This window comes from Alligator sinensis, unplaced genomic scaffold (genome assembly GCF_000455745.1).
Source record: "Alligator sinensis unplaced genomic scaffold, ASM45574v1 scaffold88_1, whole genome shotgun sequence".
NCBI lineage: Eukaryota > Metazoa > Chordata > Crocodylia > Alligatoridae > Alligator > Alligator sinensis.
The window spans coordinates 782721-803964 of record NW_005842347.1 but is presented as its reverse complement, the minus strand read 5'-3'; the positions used below and the strand labels follow the sequence as shown (position 1 = coordinate 803964).

The following is a 21244-nucleotide window of genomic DNA, read 5'->3' as shown; positions in this document are numbered from 1 at the left end:
TGGGGCTCTTTAGCCTGGAAAAGCGCAGGCTCAAGGGTGATCTGATGGCCACCTATAAGTTTATCAGGGGTGACCACCAGGATCTGGGGGAACGTTTGTTCACCAGAGCGCTCCAAGGGATGACGACGAGGTCGAATGGTCATAAACTACTACAAGACCATTTCAGGCTGGACATAAGGAAGAATTTCTTTACTGTCCGAGCCCCCAAGTTCTGGAACAGCCTGCCACCGGAGGTGGTTCAAGCGCCTACATTGAACACGTTCAAGAGCAAACTGGATGCTTATCTTGCTGGGATCCTATGACCCCAGCTGACTTCCTGCCCTTTGGGCAGGGGGCTGGACTCAATGATCTTCCGAGGTCCCTTCCAGCCCTAATGTCTATGAAATCTATGAGTATGAATCCTAAATCCCATGTTCAAATTCACCTGTTTTCCCACCAAAAATATTTATAGTAGGCCTAATTTAATGTTTTATGAATAGACGTAAGATGCAGCAAATCAGGGTTAAAAGGATCTTCTAAATTCTAAACATCTAATATAAAAACAATTACCTTTTGCAGTTGATCTATTCTCTTTTCTCTGCATCACAGAAATCTGAATTATTTCAAATATATAAATTAATTGCATCTGCTCACAAGAATTTGATCACTGGACTGTAAGAAAAGGAATAAGCTATACACATACTGGAAAACAGTTGGGTTTTTTTTTTTAACCATAGAACAAGTCCAAGTCCCAATCCTGCCAACATTTAGGTCCAGAATCAACAAAGGATACAAGGCCTAAACTTTATATACCACAATACCTAAACATAGACAGTTGCCCCAGAATGGCAACCAAAAGATTATATTAGACACTTGTGGCACATCCACACATGCAAACACGTGCACTTGCAGCTGCATAAATAGAAGCAATGCAAATTTGAGCCTGGACTTTTTGCCTCAGTACATGTGCCCAGACGTGCGCTTTGGTGTAGGGCAAATTGTGCCATTTGGGAGAGAGGCAGGGGATGGGGCCAGGTGAGGTAGTGATTGGGGGAGCTCAGGGGGGCAGGCGGGAGATGAGACTGGGCAGGGCAGCCATCGGGGAGGTTCGGGAAACAGGCGTGGGGTGGGGCCAGGCACCGCAGCAATGGGGGGGCTAGGGGAGTGGGCAGGGTTGGCAGGGGTCCCCCCATAGTCCCTTCCCCGCTCCTCTAGGCCTCCCCCCCAATTACCAGCAGGAGCTCGGGTCCAGCTCCCTGCATGGGCAGACAGCGTGCTTCAGCATCGAGGACCAGCGAGGACGAGGCGAGGACCAGCCATAGAGATGCTCTGGCTGGCTACCAGAGCATCTCTGTGGAGGATCAAGCCTCTGGTTGCCTCAGTAGGACCGTGCCCTGTCCTGCTTTCTACCCCACTCCCCCCGCAGTTTTATTTGACCCCTGGATATCCAGGAGTCTAATTTTGCCCCCATGCCACACATTTGCAGCATGGGGAACGTTTTTTCATTACTGCAGATGCCTCTTGCAGCATCTCAAAGGGCTTTGAGATGCTGCAAGACGCACACGCGCCTGTGTGGATGTGCTCTTAAGCTCCATATACAGTGTATGGGGACAGTTAAGTCCATGTTGAACCAGAGAGCCACTTAAAATCAACAAGGTCAGCCTGCAGTTGCCTTGAGCTAGCCAGTCAGAAATTATCAGGACAAGTGTGAGTTTACAACCCCACCCCTCAATCATAGAGTCACAAGATGCTGTCCCCTATTCAGGATCCATAACCCAGAACTCTTTCCTGCAAACAGGTTCTCGTGTCCACTGTTTCAGAGAACTGAGCATATTTCACTATTCTTTTAAGTCATGGCTGGAAGAGGAGGTATTTTTCATATAGACAGAGCACTCACCCAAGTTCAAGGTGCTTCACATCGTCATGCAATTCAAGCCTACATTTCACACCTCCAGAAGAGTGTTCTAACCAATAGGTTATAGCATATATTATGTGGCCACTCCTACTGATGAAACACTGCTACTGAGCAGAAAAAAAATAACCTGGGGTAGGGAAGTCTTATGCTGTCTTAGAGAGCAGTCTTAGAAGTTGTGACTATAACATAGCCTTTTCCAATTACAAATGCTCTAACCACTAGGTTCCAGGGTTATGCTCTCTCTCCTGCCCAAATAAATTTGAATTCATTTCTGAAAGGGCAAAGAAGAGTCGCACACACAAGAAGCTATAGCTTAATAGGTTAGGAAACTCACCTGGGAACTGAGAGATGTGCATTTATAACACTTCTGGCAGAGGTAAGATTTGGACCTGGATTCCCTACGTCGTAGTCAAGTGCTCTAACTACTAGGATATTACTGTACAAGGTGACAGCACCCTGCTTTTTTTTCTTAAAACAAAAATGGTGACTACAGCTGCATTTTATGAAGTTCCCAACTCTATTTCTAAGTGTATAGCACATACTGTAAGAATGCCTACAGACTGAGGTCTTCAGGGACCTTAGTAGAATTATGCCTAATTTCTTAATACCAGTTGGGTTTAGGTGGGAGCTAGGCACAGAGCTGCTCAACCTTGTCAAGATGGGGAAAGTTCTGAACACGTGCAGATTTGCAATTCTAGGCACCGGGGAGCTTTAAAGTAAAAAAGTAAGACACCTTGTGTCTTACTTCTTGCCAAAATGTACACTCGTTGATAATGAATGCAATCTTTCCAGCTGGGATAAAGCTGCTCATGTCTTGCCAAACTTTATACTCATGTTCTCTGGTTTCTGTTTCCTATTTGAAGAACTTAACATGGAGAGAAAGCATCCTATCTTTAATATGTCTCTGCCTGCTGTTAGGTGCCAAAAGTGGCAAGATGAGCAATTTGGAAATTAACCTACAAAACTCTAGGAAAGTAAAGATGGCTTTGTTTCACCATCTCTAACTACTTTTGACAGCTTTTAAATCCTTGTTACACATGCTATACCACCATTACCAGGAATGACCACAGGAAATGGTAGCTGCATAGACATGAAGTTTTTATTACAAAAGTGATTTATTTTTTATAATTATCTAACAAAGGCTATCAAGAATTGCATTAACTACAGCATATACAGAAAAAGCAAATTAAAAGTCCTTAATTTGACAGTTGGTGGAAATTTCTTCAAAACATTTTAATAAAAATGGGATATGGTAAAAAAAACTCTTTGGAGAATCATTTATGGGGTAAGTTTTATTTTTTTTCCAAACAATTTAAAAAATGAAAATAATTTGGAAAAGAACATAACCAATTCTAATGCCAAAACTATATTTTGAATTTTGGGAAATGTTCACGTTCTTTGAAGTCTTTTACTCTTTTCCTATTAGTAAAATAAGGGGAAAGTAAAATGAAATCAGTTAAAAAGTGAGAGAATGCAGTATTTCCACCCTGAGATGAAGTGTTAAAAGTGTATACTAGGAGGGTTTTACTGGTATAATTATGCTGATATAGCTATACTGGCAAAATCCTTCTAGCAAAGACACACTTATATCAGTATTAAAGTGCTTATAGCTGTATAGCTTTTGCTGAGAACTAGCTTTTCAGAGAACTAGCATAAGAAATACTGATACAAGCACAATTACCTCAATCTAACTGGATCTTACTGGCATAGATGTATCAGAAAAACTAAAATAATATTTTTACCTGATATAGCTATGATAATAAGTACTTTTTAATGTAGGCCAGGCTTATTTATCATTGTCACTTTTTAACTTGATTTTAAGTGAGTTAAAGTAACAATTTGACTTTTTCCAATGACAAAATTAAAATATTAGAGTGTTTTCCCCCACTGCTTTTTAATTCTGTTACTCCCCCGCCCCACACACAGGAAAAGATAACAGAGTACCCATACATTGTATACTTCTTACTTCCTCCTCATTACACATGAAAAAGTATTTATTTCAAGTCAAAGCATAACAAAAATCCAAAGTGAAACTTAAAAATTTCAATTTTTTAAACCAAACTTTAATTAAGAAAGTTAATTCCATTAAAAATTAGTATTTTCACAAAAAAATGCACATTAAGTTTAATATTTTAATCTTTTAATCAATTGAACTTAAAAAAAGACCAGTTTTTATTAGGTTCACTAAACACTCCTAAACTGATTTATCAGTCAGCTCTCTGCTAGTAGCCTAACTATGGGTGGGGGTTGAGCTGGGCCCCAACCCAAGCACCAAATTGGGAGGGTACAAAAATAGCAGCTGCAACTACTGCCACCAACAGCCCAACCACTGTCGGTGTCCTGTACACTGCTGGCATCCAAGGTTCAAACTGCCCAGCTATACCTCTGCTAACTACTTTCCCAGTTCAGATGTTTCTACCCGTGTTTAAAACCTCTACTCCCTTTCTGCCTCCCAGGCAACTGTTTTCTAACTCAGTTATGAGTCAACTATATTTTCTAGTTCAGGGCTGACTGACTGATTGCCTGTGAGCAGACTGATGGTCTGATAAGTTACTTTATTTATCCAGACTCTGAGGTCTACAAAGGTGTGAAGGAGTGAGAGAGAGTAAACAAAAGCCCTGAGGAGCCTTACATGCTGGGCAGGGGAGGTCAGGAGAAGAAAAGCAGCCAGCAGCAACAGACAGGGAAAGTGAAAGCAAGCAACACTTACAGCATGGAGGGCCAGCAGGGCTGCACCTGGAGACCGGAAAGGAAGAGAAGCAATCACCACACTTCCAGAGTAGCGTCTTGCTCCAGATTGGAGGAGGGAGGCTGCTCAGAGGTATTTCTAGCCCTGGAGAGGGACAGAGGGAGGTCAATTCCCTGCAAGCCGCAGAGAGAGGAATGGCTGAGTGTCCGGACAGGCAAGTGTTGCAAAACCTGCAGGAGAAAGGCTGCAGGTGTGACTCTGAGAAGGAGGCAGGCAGAGGCCTGCACACACAAGGCTTCTGATAATCCCTGGACCAGAGTGACTGCTGAGGATCTGGGGGAGATGCCAGAAGAATTGCTGTTTTCAGGTTAGAGCCTCACTGCACATGGGAAAGATCCCATTTGGACTGTGAATGCTCATGAGTAAGCCAGGGCAGTGACTGGATTAACTGCTTTTTTTTGTTGTGATTTGCACATGAGAGCCTGACTCCAGGTGAAGGGGACATGGACTGAGTCAGACAAAGAGACTGAGAGCAGTTGGGTTTTGCTTTCTCTTTTTTTTTTTTTTTTTGGATATTGGAGTGCAGTCCAAGGCCAGTCCTGGAAGGGTATGCGCCCAACTAAAGCCGACGGTCACCCTGGTGGCTGAGGGTGGAACAATAGACCAACAGGCAGCATTAAGATCTGGCTGCAGAGAACTATGAGTGCCATCTGGAGAGGCTAGGGGGGGGTAAAGGGGGGGTTTGGAGGCCCACAGAAGAAAACAGGGAGTGAGACTGGGTAGGATCACCTTGGGCATTGCCTCCTAGCAATAAAATATCAAAGTCATAGAAGGCGAGAAACATAAGACCAACTTCGTGGCAGACCAGGTGATCTGAAGCCAAGGTCCACCCTGTCACTGCCTGTAGGAAAATGAGCTAAGGGCAGTGGCAGCAAGCCCTACAACACCTACAGTCATCACAGAAGGCTATGTCTATGTAGCACAAAGCAGTGCCATACACAGATTCCCTAGGCTCACTCTTGTACGTGCCAGGTCCAGAACTGTACAAAAAGCACAAGACCCAGGCTAATTAGCTTGGTTTATCATCCAGGTGCAGTGATACACAAATTCATTTATATTGCTTAGCATTCTGGAACTAGTGCATGCACAGTTAGCATGAGGGTGCCTTGTGCCATACAGACAATACCCATTTCAACAATACCCATTTCTCCTTCAACTGCAGTAAGTGGTACATGTCAACCTCTTCAGCAACCAAAGTGTCAAGGTGACAAGGGACCATGTCCAAGCCCAACCCCTATGGCAGGGATAGCTAGGGGTTGAGGTGAATGCAACAGCAGCCTGTCCCCTTAGTTCTAAAAACCTGCATTGCTGCTGGGGTCAGTAATGCAACGAGTTCTCTCCGCTCACCATTATGTTAATAGCACAAACACAACAGGTTCTCCATTTGTAGAATCCAGAAGCAGTGAGGCTGGGGTGAAATGTGCTCTAGAAAAGCCAAATATAGTTATTTTAGTAATTAATTATTATTTTATTGTTTGATTCACACATATCTCATGACATTATTTGCCACCTGGCCCCCAAATAAACTGCCACAATGTCATAATTCATTGTCAAGAAGTTGGGCAGCCCTATTTCAGAAGAAGACAATCCTTCCCTTCATTCATCATTAGTGATGACTAGAAAATAGTACTTAGAGGTTTGCTTTTGGGAATTGGCTTGTAGATAAAGTAGATATGCATTAGGACAATGGTCCAGGGGAAGGGCGAGGGTTAATGGATTTCTAAATGCCTGTTTGTGACAGTTTCCTCAAGACCCACTGCATCTGACAGGCAAGTAGCAAGCAGACATGCAGGCTGGGAAATTGAAGACAAGTCATGTACCACAGTGTTCCATAACATGAGATAAGGTGGCATTAGGTCATAGTGCCCAACTGCACAGCCCTTGAAATTTCCAGTTTTTGGGAACAGACCAAATTAGGAAAAGACTGATAAAGTCCAAATTAGGATGTGTGTATATCATAGATTTCATAGATGTCATAGACATTAGGGCTGGAAGGGACCTCGGAAGATCATCGAGTCCATCCCCCTGGCCCAGGGGCAGGAAGTCAGCTGGGGTCAAAGGATCCCAGCAAGATAGATGTCCAAATGTTTCTTAAAAGAGTTCAGTCTATTCTAGGCTTTAGGGGCTTGGACAGTAAATTAGTTTTTCCTTATAGCCAGCCTGAAATGGTCTTGGAGGAATTTGTGATCGTTTGACCTTGTCATCCCTTGGGGCACTCTGAACCCAGATCTCTGTTCACCCAGATTCTGGATGTACACCCCTTATATACTTATAGGCAGCCACCAGGTCCCCCTTGAGTCTGCACTTTTCCAGGCTGAAGAGTCCCATGGCTCTCAGTCTTTCATTACAGGGCCTCTTCTCCTGCCCTCTGATCATACACGTGGCTCTCCTCTGGACTCTCTCAAGCTTCTCCACATCCTTTTTAAATTGTGGAGCCCAGAATTGGATACAGTACTCCAGCTGCGGCCTCACCAAGGCCAAGTACAGTGGGAAGATGACATCCTGGGAGTTGCTTGAGAAGCATCTATGGATGCAAGGCAGAGTTTTGCTCACTTTACCATCTGTAACATTGCATTGGTGGCTCATATTCATCTTGTGGTCAGTCATGACCCCCAAGTTCCTTTCAGCTGTGGTGCTAGCAGGCGTAGCACTGCCGAGCCTATAAGCGTGCTGAGGGGTTTTTTTCCCCAAGGTGGAGTACCTTGCCTTTTTTGGTATTGAACGCCATCAGGTTTTCATCTACCCATTTTCTGAGCCTGTTGAGATTGGCCTGGATCACCAGCCTATCCTTAGGTGTGGATGCTTTACCCCAAAATTTGGTGTCATTGGCGAACTTGGCCAGTCCATTTCTGATACCAAGGTCTACATAGTTAATAAAGATGATAAAGAGTATAGGCCCAAGGACGGAGCTTTGGGGGACCCCACTGGTCATGGCACACCACAATTACTTACTTCCATCTACTACCACTCTCTGGGTCTGACCACAGAGCCAATTCCCCAGCCATCGGTCCGTGATGTGGCTGAGGCTGCAGTTGGCCAATTTTTCCATGAGGAGATCATGGAACACCAGATCAAAGGCTTTTTTAAAGTCCAGATATATGATGACAATGTCTTCTCCCGTGTCCACGTGATATATCACCTGGGCATAGAAGGAGATGAGATTGGTCAGGCAAGACCTACCCACAACAAACCTGTGCTGGCTGTCCCTCAGGATGTTGCCATCAGCCAGTTTGTCAAGAATGGTTTCTTTGATAATTTTTTCCAAGATCTTCCCCGGGATAGAGGTCAGGCTGATAGGCCTGTAGTTCCCTGGATCTACTTTCCTCCCTTTCTTGAAGATAGGCACCACATTGGCCTTCTTCCAATCTTTGGGCACTTCACCTAAGTGCCACAAGTTCTCGAAGATCCATTCCAGTGGCTGAGCTATGAAGCCTGCCAGCTCCTTAAGTACCTTGGGGTGTAATCTGACCCAGCTGACTTGAAGGTGTCCAGCCTCTCAAGGTGTTCCTTCACATGGTCTATAGTGATGTAAAGTAACAATTCTCCCTCACCCTGGCTGGCCTATACCATGTTGAGCAGGGCGGTCCCTTGGGGCTCATGAAAAAACGACGCAAAATACCCATTAAGCAGGTTGTTTTTCTCCTGGGTGTCGCTTGTCAGTTGTTCCATTTGGCTTAGCAGGCATCCGATGTTACCCTTGCATTTCTTCCGACTCCCCACATATCCAAAAAAGGACTTTTTGTTGTCTTTAATATGTGTAGCCAGTTGGAGTTCAGTTGCAGCCTTGGCTTTCCTGATTCACTCCCTACAGGACCAGTGCAGAATACTCCTCCTTTGAGGTGATTCCAGTCTTCCATCCTTTATAGGTCTTTCTTTTTAGACACAGGAGGTCCACAAGTTCCCTGAAGAGCCAAGGGGACTGCTGTACCTTTCCTTCAAGATGGGATAGACATTGCTTGTGCTTTCAGGATCACTCCCTTGAGGAGCAACCACTCATACTGAACTCCCATCCCCTTCAAGTCGTGATCCCTTAGGGCTTTGCCAACAAGCCTACGGAGCTTGTCAAAGTCAGCTTTCCTGAAGTCAAGGACTTCTGCATTGCTGACTGACTTACCAGCTTTGCAGTGGATAGTGAAAGTGATCAGCTCCTGGTCACTGTCTCCCAGTTTCCCTTCGATCATTAGGTCACTGATTAGATCATCTCCCTTTGCTATACCAGGTCAAGCAGCGCTTTGCCTCTTGTTGCTCCATAGACTTCTTGAGTCAGGTAGAGCTCATCCATGAACATGAGGGAGCTTTGCGACCATTCAGATTTGGCCAAGTGCTCATCCCATGAGATGTCAGAGTAGCTGAAGTCTCCCATGACATGGTGCATGGTTGTGATGGGTTTGCGAAACAAAGGAATATGATGACAGGACAGAATGTGGACAGTATGATGACCACAGGTAGACAAATCATAATCATAGAAAGTTAGCATTGGAAGGAACCTCAGGAGGTCATCTAGTCCAATCCCTGCTTGAAGCAGGACCTTCCCCAACTAGATCATCCCAGCCAAAGCTTTGTCTAGCCAGGTTTTGAAATCATCCAAGGATGGAGCTTCCATCATCTCTCTGGGCAACCTGTTCCAATGTTTTACTACCCTCCTAGTGAGAAAATTCTTCCTAATGAATATTTAAACAAACCATTCAAGTTTTATTCTGCTTCATGAATAAATTGTGATGTTAACCTAAACTTACCTTCCTGCAACTTGAGACTGTTGCTCCTTGTTCTGTCATTTGCCACCACTGAGAATAGTCTAGCTCCATGCTTTTTTGAATCTGACTTCAGGTAGTTGAAGGCTGCTATTAAATCCCCTCAGTCTTCTCTTCTCTAGACTAAATAAGCCCAGTTCCCTCAGCCTGTCCTCCTAAGTCATGTCCCCCAGTCCCTCCACCATTTTTGTTGGCTTCTGCTGGACTCTGTTCAATTTGTCCACATCCTGTCTGTATTGAGGGGCCCAAAACTGAACATAATACTCCGTGTGTGGCCTCACCAGTGCTGAATAGAGGGGAATCAGCAGTGCCCAGAGATGAAGAGTCATCAGGACGGGGAAAGAATACAAAAGGAGGGGTTTCAGAGCAGAAAACGGTCCCCAAAAGTGGAACCTGAGGCCATCACAGACACACTACCAGCCTGTCTCACCCACCCCACTGGGAGGGTTGGCCTCAGCCTCGAACCTCCAGGCTGCTGACATCTGGCATTTAAGAGAGAACCTCAGAGTGAAGCTTGAGTACTAGCCAGATGTACCTGGACTCTGTGCAGCTCTAGGAGTGGTAGATATAGGATTGTTTGCATTATTCTTATCTGCTATCACTGTGTATCAATCAAATTTGCCTATTATCAAATGGAAAGGTCATGGTCAGTCTGAGCATTTGGGTCTGTCCATCATAAATCCAATGGCAACAATTAGAAGGGGCTTTATTTTATAGGACTAAGTTCCTGTTCTCTAATCCAGCTCCAAATCTTGCTGTGAGTCCTTATCATTCAGGCTTCATCCCCGAGAGCTTTTGGACAAGGCATGAGCTAGTGAGAAAGGCAGTTGCACTCAAGTGTAAGTAGAGTTAGCGAGATTCAAATGAAGTTAAATCTAGAGATGCTCTTCCATGCTACAAGGTAATACATTTCAAACCTTCTTCATGCCCAAGTACTTTATAGGACATAAAATAAATAATACTGATCTCAACAACAAAATGACCTGGGTTTACATCTAATCCTTAATTATTCTTTACTTCCCTGTTGTTTAAGTCGTTTAGCTCTATTAGGTTAAGAAAACTTTTTGGCCAAGTGGCAGCTCATCCGTTAATGAAGAATCAACTTCCTCTGTGTTTCTTGTCTGCTCAGTGCTTCTTGCCTTGAGTTTTTATCTAGCACTCTTTTTCCTCACATTGGTGAGGTTTAGACCTTTGTGTGTCCATTGAGAAAAGTGATTTTTTATATCCAAAGAGCCAACTTAACAAGATAACTTTAGGGTAAATGAGACAGAAATAGTTTGAAAGAGGTAGTTAGCCATTTTAGTCTGAAGTCAGATGCCTAGCATCTGATGAAGTAAGCTGCTGCTTAAGAAAGCTTACACATCTCTGATTTAGGTGCAAATCTATCCTTCCTTCCACCAGAAACAGTTTTTTACATCAGTAAATTGATTCAAATCAAAACCACAGAATGAGGTGGGAGTACCTGTACTCTGCCTTCAATGAAATATTTCATTAAGGCACATCTCTCTGGATAAATAACTCTTTTTTGGGGTGATGACAGTCTCCATATTTGGACAACCCTCAGAAACAGCTGACAGTACATGCCATGCCATGTTCTTCGCTGTTATTATATGCTTAGCTGTATTATATGCTTTGCTTAACAATTTACAAATACTGACATAAAAGCTATTTGTCTTAAACAAGACTAAAGAATGCTATTTACCTTAAACAAGACTGGCTGTAAAAAGGATGTGGATAATTCTTCATTGCTCTTTTGGCTATTTTTAGTTCCTGAAGTCCCCACCTCTGTAAATCGTCATTCCTTTGGATTTGTCAATACTTCATTGGTAATACATGATTGTCAAGTTCTTCCTGGACAATAGGAAAAGATCAAGAGCTAAAGAAATGAAAGGAGCTTTTCTGTGACAAGTTGCAATGATACTTGATATGTTAGGTGTTTCCATATATGCCTTCTTGTTTCTCTTGGCAACGATTATAAGGCAAAGAGGAGGATGGCAAATGTAATCTTTTAACTATCATCATGGAAGTTATGTATTTCCCCTCAATAATACAATTTGCTTACACAATTTAAAAAAATCATTTAGCTTCCAGGTACCTGCTCAATTTGTCATTTTTATGGTGTTAATAAAACTTAGATTTACCCAAAGGTTGAGTGTCTTTTGTAGTTAACATCACAATTTATTCATGAAGCAGAATAAAACTTGAATGGTTTGTTTAAATATTCATTAATCTCCTTGATTAAATTTTAGCTGAAGTAACTGAAGCCTGGTATAAATGCTTTTTAGGATATCATTAAGGTTAGTCTTCTGCTAAATATTTTCAGACTTTGGACCCTTTTCTATACCTATTTGTTCAATTCCAATTAAATGAGAGAAAGAATGAGCATATAGTGATTTACATACATGCATGTAGATAGATATTTAGATTTAAATTTTAGGGGGAGGGGGTATTCTAACAATTATAGAGCTATGCTTACATAACCAGGGCAAGAAACTGTTCAGCATTTGTGATGTCCATGCTTTTTACAGATCACCAGTTTTTTAGTTTACCCAGGAAATCTCATCCTGAACTCACCAATGTGGTATCTGAGGTCCAGATCTAAACACATTTAGGGGCCATACTCTCAGTTACTTTCACTGGAAGTTAGGCTCCTAAATACTTCTGTGGATCTAGACATTAGACATTACAGTGATGAGTGGAATACTGAAACCTATGTAAAGACAATACGGAAAAGGCAACTCATGCACATTAGCGGTCTGTAAGGCTGAGTACATTTTAAGACTCAGATCAGTTTGGAGCCTGGGTATCACAGAAGTGCTATAAAACTCCTTATGTTTGGGTTATACCTCTGTGCTGCACCTTTCAGAAAAAAAAGAGCGTAGAATCTGGCCCAGCGTACTTTATGTGTATGACAAAAACTGCTGTCTGTCAGAGGTTAGTAACCTAAGATGTCCCTACACTTCATCACCAATAATCAAGGTTTTCTAAAGACCAAGCTGTATTCTCAGTTACATATGTGCAAAGTGCAACCAACCATAATATGTTCCCAAGAGAACTGTTGATTATATAAAGAAGATGATCCAGATCACTCTGCAATACTAATAGGGATAAAAAAAAGTTTTTGTCAGTTTAAGCATTCCATATGACTCAGTAGACACAAGAAGTGTTTGATTAGCAGTGTACCAGTTTTGCATACTTTCAGAATACATATTCATTTAAACTCAAATACATTTTTAGGCTTTAAGGATTATAAAGATTTTTTCTGAAGGTGAATTGATACGCCGATGACTTATCAAGTATCCAGAAATATCGCAATATGAGCTAGGTCCCTCCAAAGGTAACAATCTTTTGTAACATGTCAGATGTTCAGTCAAGTTATCCCATGATAAAAATGGTGAACCCACAACAAAGTTTACAAATCTACCTCAGACAAGCAACTTCTTTTTGATGCAGAAGCATCCTGGGATAATTTTAACATCTGGCATGTCACTCAGTTGAAAGGGTGTGCAAGGAGGCTGGGTGAACTGAGGAGCCACTCAGAACAGTGGGAAGCCTAAGACTGGGGAGCTTCTCACTGATCCCAGGCTCCCTGTGTGTCTGGACCTTTGAAAGCTGTGTGTGCAGCCCAGCTGCATTTGCACCCTTTGAACAGTCTGGCACATGGAGAGCCCAAGATCAGAAAGCAGCTCCCTGATCTCAGGCTCCCCACTGGCATGTTCAAGGGAAACTTTAAATGGATGTGCAAGCTCTTCAGCATCGGGGAGCTGGTCTTCATTACAAGGCTCTCTGATAACTTTAAAGGATATGAGAGTAGCCCAGCATTGAGGAGCAACTCCCCAAGTTTTCCAAGCACTGGCAGACATGTGATGGGATTTGCCCAAAACTGAGCATCCTGCCATGCCAGACCTTGAACATCCAGAATGGCAAGAGGCACAATTTTTGGGATCTGGGATAAAATTCTCAGATCCCACTGTACAGTTAAATTAACCTCTTGAGCATATATTGACAACATTTCATAGAAGCAGGATGTTGGCTGCCGTGGTTTCCCTGCTTTACCTGTGACAGGTTAGGGTGTAAAGTCTGTGTTGTGCCAGGGTTGAACATAGTCTTATGTAGAGTTTAGATTATGGTTGTATGGGATGGTTTGGATAGGAATGATCCTACCTCAGGCAGGGTGGTTGCACTAGATGACCTCTGGAGGTCCCTTCCAACCCTGCTTCTCTATGACTCTATAACATATGGCAGGGGCCCTAGATTTACTTAATAAAGTCCACTTTCTACCATTTTAGCTATACAAAGCAGACTTAAATTCAACTACATTAGGGTTCTTCTGACATGGGAGAATACCAGGGGTGTTTAATCTGCATTTGTAACAACAGACTTACTTTATAGGAGGTGAGTCACAAGAAACATGAGTATGGCTTAAGAACTGTTATATCTGCCTGGCCCTGATGAATAATGGTTTATTGGGCCATAGTCAAACTTAGCAGTACTGAGGAGTCTTACAGTACTGACAGATGAAGCAATTATTAGATTGATAGGAACGGAAACTGATATAAACTGTTACGCTGCAACTGTTACCATCTGCATAATTCTATAGTGATACATATATAGAAAAACTGCTACAACTTTAATCCTTTTTCATTCAAGTTAAAATTATCACAATTTAACTAACTTGTATTGCTACAGCATAATGCAGATGTAACAGTTAGCTGTAACAGCTAATGTAACTGCAAGGTAGCAGTTATCCCTTCCCTTTCAAAGCAGCTAAAATATACATTTGTCCAAAATCTTATTATTCTGAAGTGCTGTTTCTAGCAAAAGTGTCACAGAAAAGTTCTCAAAATAGATTTTCTGTTTATTGATTTGATTTTAGTTTTTTGGCTTTGCAACTTAATAAAATTTAACTGTCCTACCAAACGATTTGTTCTTTGATGTCATACTGTAAAGATGAAAAATGAAAATAACAACTCACCTAGGCAGGTTAAATACAACTAAATCTGCATTTTTTTATGTGAAAACCTTTCTTAAGTATTTACATAACATTTACTTTAATAAATATTTACATAAGTCAGGTCAGACACATTACTAATGGGGAGGGGCTCCAAAATAGAGCAGGTAGATTTGGGAGTGAGGGGGAGGGGATGAGAGGGCAATAGTACATTTACCAAAAATATAATTTTGTTACAGGCTGAATGGGATGGTTTTGTAGACATGAAGTGAAATATTTTAGTTTTCTACTTTGGTCATAAAAATTAAAAAAAAAAAACATCAACTTTGGTTTGATCTGAGCCATTCCTTCTATTCCTGTTTTTAATTTTGATTTCCAAACCAAATGAACAATACAGACCTACTTAGGACAGCAGCTAGCTATCTTCTATGGCTAGTAGTCTCTTTACTCAACACAATCAAATGTAATGCTCAGATGAAGTATCTTGGCAGCCTAGACTTTTATCTATGCATTAGAGTCGACTATATCTTCTCACAAAGTATAAATGTAGGTATGTTCATTTCCAGCATATTGTGGCTAGCAGAGAGGTGTTTAGACAGATAGTCTACCTTCCACTGTAAATACTGTGTTTTCTGCTATATCTCTCTGTAATAGCAGTTTTATATAGTTATCTTATGGCCTTCTATGCCTAGTCAATTTATATTGATTCCCATAAGTCTCTAGAAAGACTATTTGTACAAGCTGAATCAGATTGAGTGGTTTTTGATAAACATCTGGTAAGGTAGCATAACGTATGGTACAGTGAGATGTACATAGGCTGACCATAAGGAAACCTGAGACATCCTGTCTGCCTGGCATGCCAGCTTGCTTTGCCTCCTTGTTGAACTGTGCCCCATGCCCCTGCATTTCTGGGATGCTCGTTTTAATTCTCATCAGCTAGCTAGGACTGACCTCTGAAATCCAGGACTGTCTCTGCTAACCTGGGATGTATGGTGGCCCTAGACATACAGGGCCTTCCTACCATTCAGATTTAACAGAAATATATTCTTGTTATGAAGTTGTAAGTAATGCAAAAACTTGTTTTTGTATTTTAAAAAAAGTCTTCTATTTGCTACTACTTGAAAAGAAAGAAAATTATCTGAAGATAATACATACAAATACATATTGTGTACAAATAAATTTAAAACAGAGGGAGCGTCTACACGTGCCCTATGGTACCATTGTCACTGTGCCATCAGTACCTTCCTTTAGAAAATACTAAACAATGGCGTAGTAACAGCTGTTACTGCACCGTGCTGGTGGCACACAGTTATTTTTACCCACTATGTCGCCGTAGCAACGCACTACAGTGCGGGAGCATGTTGCTATGGCAACATACGTGTTGTGCCTGCTGATGCTACATTGCTGTGGCGCATTGCTGTGGTGACATAGCATCTTGTGTAGATGTGCCCAGAGAGTACCAAACAACGCATAAATAATATAATTGGAATATAGCATGTTTCTGGAAGAAGTTTCTTATTTATAGAATGGTAGGAAATCATATAAAGAGGCATGACTAGGAAATTTTGTGCCTCCTCTAAGAAAGTGCCTGGGACATATGCCCCACTCACCCACCCCTGGTTACTCTCCAATCTTATACTTACCTAAAAGTGTATTAGTAGGGTTGGCAAACCCTGCACGGCCCTCCCCCCTTCTCTGGCTAAAGCAGAACCTGAAGTCTCTGAGCTCCTCCTTCCTCCTCCAGCTTCCACTTTCTGTCTTCACCTCTAGGGGCAGGGCAGGGCAGCACAATGTAACCCATGGTGCCAGAGGAGCTGGTGGCACAGAGTGTTTATGAAGTGGGGAGCTTGTGGCTGGGGGCATGAAGGTGGTGCTGGGATGCTCATGGCCATGCTATAATGGGAGGGTATCTGTGTGCATGGTGCAATGCTTGCATTACATATAGCGCAAGGGGCCTGTGGCTCACAGCATGTGGCCCCTGTCATTCTGGACCACAGGGCATGAGGCCCTCAATGACTTAGAAGTTGGACAGCCTTGGTTTCTATGATGAAAAATAATGAGTTACCCCAATTTTTGCTGGCTAAGAGATTGACCCAGTCCTTCTACTCAAAAACCCCCCAAAACCCACTATGGCAAAAAAAGAAATACTGAATATCATAATCTAGAAACTGCCCATTAGCAACATTTACAATTTGCTGTTCTATTGATCCAGTGTCATTTAATTGCCTTTTTTTAGAAGGTCTACTCCACAACAACATAATATTGTTTTACTATACATGAGCCATTGGAGACAATTGGTTCAATTGGCTAGGGTCAGGACCTGTGAACATAAATATCTGGACAAACACACAGAGAAAAATCAGACATAGATTCTTTGAATTTTACTTAACAGATTACATGAATTTAATATAGTATTTCATAAATGAAATGTAAAGAGACCATACTGTTTATTATGACATTCACCTTGCTTTCATGTAACCATCAAATGACTCTGTCAGCCATGTTTAAGCCTCAGTGCTTAAAGATCCATTTTCCTGCCTGCCACAAAACACTACTCTATCTATTACAAATAAGGGAATATTTTTAGATGGGAAAAGGGTTTCTCAGTCAAATAATGGCCCCTTTTTAACATTTTATCAATAAACTCAGATACCTTGTAAAATGTACCTTTAACAAAAAATATACTCTCCATTTTTCTAAGATAAAAAAATGCCAAGAAGCTCTTACAGCTAAATTGAACATAAGTAAATAAACTTGTATTTTTATTTCTTCACTATGTTGTTGAAATAAAAGTTCAGTGTTATCATTAAAAATGTACAGAAACAGGATTAAGAGGGGAACATTTTCTTTAATTATTTCAAGAGATAATTGATGAATATGAATCCCCTCTCTTTGAATTAAATTATCTTTTAAATTCAAGAAGACTTTAAAACAGGAAAGCAGATTAAATATCTTATTCAATGCTGTAAGCAATCTTGTCTTCAGCTAGGTACAGACACATAAAAACCCCAAGGCTGCATTGATTCAGTCTTTGCAGGTTAGTCTAAGCTGCGCATATTAAATTGAAACAGAAGTGAATAGACATTTACCTTTGATCCAGGTAATGCAGCCACATGTCTGCAGTGTCTCAAGGCAGAAGCCAGGGAGCACTAGAAATGGCTCTCTGGCTGTGTGTTTACTTCCTCTTCCTGCTGCCTCCAAGGTCTCTGGGATTTGCAGTCCAGACTTACAATAGCAGCATGCTGCAGAGTTGCTTATCACTTCCTCTTCCTGCTTCCATGTGGCACTGGGCTTTGTAGTCCACAGTTGCAGCCAGAAGTAAGTTAGAGCAGGGGATGTGGTGTTTAACCCCCTTCCCTAGCCCCAGACCCCAACTGAGGTTTGCTGGGGGGGTAGCCCCCCCCTCACCCTAGACTGGGCTGCATCCCCCCACACCCTTGTCAGCTAGCCGTCACTGCTCTAGCTAGGGAGCAGAGGGGTGGGGCCAACCCTGGTCTCTGGAGCAGACAGCCCAGCCCAGGGCGGGAAAGCATGCTGGGATGCTGGGGAACTGTGGTTTAACTTGAACCAGGAAGAGGTCTGGGACAGAAGTTTCATAAACTCATTTAACCCACATAACTTAAGTCTGATACTACATGCAACCAGGTTTATCTTAAACCAGTTTCAGCCATTTTGAAACTAGTTTATGTGCACTGAGCTTCTGTTCTGTTACAGGTTTAAACCAGTTTCTGATCACTTAAACCAGTTTATGTGTAACTTCTATCCCTAGCCCAGACCCTCTTATCTATAAAGTGCAAAGATGTTTTATATGTGATGCACAGGTATGCAAGGCAGTGATGCTCATATATCCTTGATTATACATTATAGATTGAACTCTTATTAAAATAGCCCACATGGGAAAAGTAAGAAAAAATCCAATAAAGAGTAAAATTATTTTTCTGAATATCAAAGATCTCTACCACAGCATCTAAATGAATCTTTAATCTAGTTAACATTCTACATTAGTCTAAAATATGTACTCTTGATAACATTTATGTTCACTGGCTAAAAGCGACTGTACTATTTTTACATCATTGCTATGATACAGTTGAATGAATGAATGAAAAAAAACTTTTGAGTTTTTATTTAAAGAATATTTGATGGAAGAGCATTGTGTTGGTGTTTAAATCTAAATAATAGATATGTATCATATTTTGGCAAAGCATTCCAAAGCTTCTTATTTCACTGTGGAATAAAATACTATTTTATTATTTCTGTTTTGTTAATGAATTGTGTTACTTGCTATCAAAGTTGCCTAGCAGAACTATACAAACTAAACAGCAAAAGAGAAGAGGGAAAGTGGATTCTCTAACCATGCCAATAAATGTTTGAATGTTTTCTAGTATAAACTACTGTGGACCTACTTGTTTCCAGTCATTGCTAATTCCACCTGATAAGCAAGTACAGATGAAATAAGAACAAGCATATTTTATAAGATGAAAATGTGACAATGTACATACAACCAATACAAATGCACTTCACATTTTGCAGGGATGTTTTGAGTTTTTTTAACTACAGTACTTAGAGATGCATTTCATTTAGCATTTGCACTTGCATTTGGATGTCTTCAATTATTTTTTCCTTCAAAAATTGTTGTAAAGCTTTGCATATATGCAATTGAAATCAAACTAATGGGGCTCTAGGTGCCTGATAGTTTCTTTCCCTTTTTAAATTTCGGTATCACATTTTGTTGTCCAATCAGATGGTACTACCTTAGCCATATAGATTTATTAAAATATTTCCTACTGGAGGTATTTGCTACTTGCTACACTTCTAGGAGGTAGATGTTTCAGTTTTGCTCCATTAACTTGCATAAATTGAACTCTGTGAGTTTTGTTTCTGCTTTGAATGTTGTAATTTTGATTTCCATGTAGTTATTAGTCATCTTGCTTCTGTCTGTATGTTCAGTATTATTCTTTTTATTGAAAACCAAGATAGTATATGTTCAATATTAGGGTAAAGCCTAAACTAACTTTAATCTTTTTCCCCATCCTATCATTTGGAGCAGGGGTGGGCAAACTATGGCCCGCGGGCCAGATGCAGCCAAAAAGCCCTTTCTACCCAGCCTGTAGGGCCCCTAAAATATTTAGAAAATTAATATTTATCTGCCCCTGGCTGCCTGCCATGTAGCCCACAATGGGTTGCCAAAACTCAGTAAGCAGCCCTCCGCCTGAAGTAATCTCCTGCCCCTGATTTAGAGCATAGGTGCCTAATTTTTGCTGTGGGGGAGGGGAAGAGTGGGGGGTTAAGATGAAGGACATATGGAAAATTTTATGCATTTCAGGTGACAGCCCTCTTCCCAAGGAGGGCTAGGGCCCTTCTGGCCCCATATATTTGTCACCTCTGATTTAGAGGTCCCATTTCTTCCTTGTTCTCTTTTTATTTATATGACTAAAGTATCTTTCAGCCTCTGTCTCAAATGTCTCTACAAGACTTAATGCAACTTGATTTTGGTCAATTCTCATTTTATATTGACACTTCTTTATCTTTATGTGCCTTTCCCTGCTCGGCATTTTTTTCCACTCTTTATGGGCCTTCTGCTTAACCTTAATTGCCTTTTATTAGGATATTGCCTGTTTATCCAGCTCCCTACAATTTTTCCTTTTACTTCAGATCCATACTCCAAAACTCTCTTCATTCAAGTCATAAGCTTTTCAGTGCAGTCAACTTCATTAACTAGTATAATTTCTCAAAGTTTGCTTTTTTGAAATTGTTATCGTTACTGAGAGACTGACAATTGTGTGCCCTTTAATTTAAATGTAATCAATTCATAATCACTCCATTAAGAATTATTTTCAATGGGCATGTCTACATATGATCATTTAATGCAGATTAGCCCAATTTAAGATGCATTGAGGGGTGTCTACATGTGCACATCCTTAATGCAGCTTAAAAATGGTGATTTTAGGCTATGTGAGCCTAAATTTGATATCAATACAAACCAAGTATCAAATTTAAGCGGGACAAAAAAGAGGACATGTCCAGGAATACCCAGACGTATGGTAACCCTAGAGTTAGGGCCCAGCAGAGCCAGCACCATAGCCAGCATGAGTGCAGGGCACTGGTCGTCGCTGGCAGGGTCCCGGCTGGAGCGGCAGGGTGCTGAGCATCACTGGCAGGGGCAGGGGCAGCCCTGATGCAGGGAGGCAGGGTGGGCAAGGAGGAGGATGCTGTATGCTGCTCCTGTACTGAGCACGCGGCTCTTGGGCAGGGAAGGGGCTGGCCAGAGATCAGAGGGCAGGACTGTGTTTCCAAGATGGCTGCCAAATGCTAACAGCTGGTGCTGGCTCTGGCTTCAGCATGGCTGCCAAATGCTGGCAGCCATGTGTCTGGAGGCTGATGCTCCCCTGGTGCCCATGGGGCACATGGCAGGGCTGAAGCAACATGGGAGTAAAGTTAGTTCCAGCTCCCAACACGTGTAGGCACTTGCCAAAATCCACTTAATCTGCATTAGTTTAATGTGCATTAAATTTAAACCTGCTTAAATTCGCATGCAGATGTGCCCTCTGATCTTTTCATCTATAATGATCTCACTGCTTACCAAAACTAAGTCTAAAATACAATGATCTCTTGTTCATTAGGCCAAGTATAGATATTCAGGTTAAATTGGGTTCAAAATGGCCACCCAATTTAAATTTAGCTCATCCTGGTGCTGACCTTACATTTACAGACCTGGTCTCTGTGACAGGCAATCAGTCTAAGCCTGTAACTGTACCGAATTTCCATGTACACAAACTGGTCTAACAATTGCAGAACCCGGTTTAAGATAAACCTGGATCTATGTAGTATTAGACTCATTCAATTTAGGTCAAACCAGTGCATGGAACTTCTGTCCACTTCCCCTGCACAGCCCCAGGGCT

At 41.7% G+C, this 21244-nt stretch overlaps 1 protein-coding gene across 1 annotated transcript in view; it reads right to left on the bottom strand.

The window, feature by feature from the left end:
- CCDC178 (coiled-coil domain containing 178) overlaps positions 1-17461 on the bottom strand; it is a 387761-nt gene extending 370300 nt beyond the window's left edge. Inside the window, exons 1-2 of the mRNA XM_025210410.1 lie at positions 17435-17461; positions 11097-11245 (exon numbers count right to left, since the gene is read on the bottom strand). Coding sequence (XP_025066195.1) covers positions 11097-11140 — 44 coding nt within the window. The 5' untranslated portion in view covers positions 11141-11245; positions 17435-17461. The remainder of the gene's footprint in view (positions 1-11096; positions 11246-17434) is intronic.
- Positions 17462-21244: the final 3783 nt, after the last annotated feature.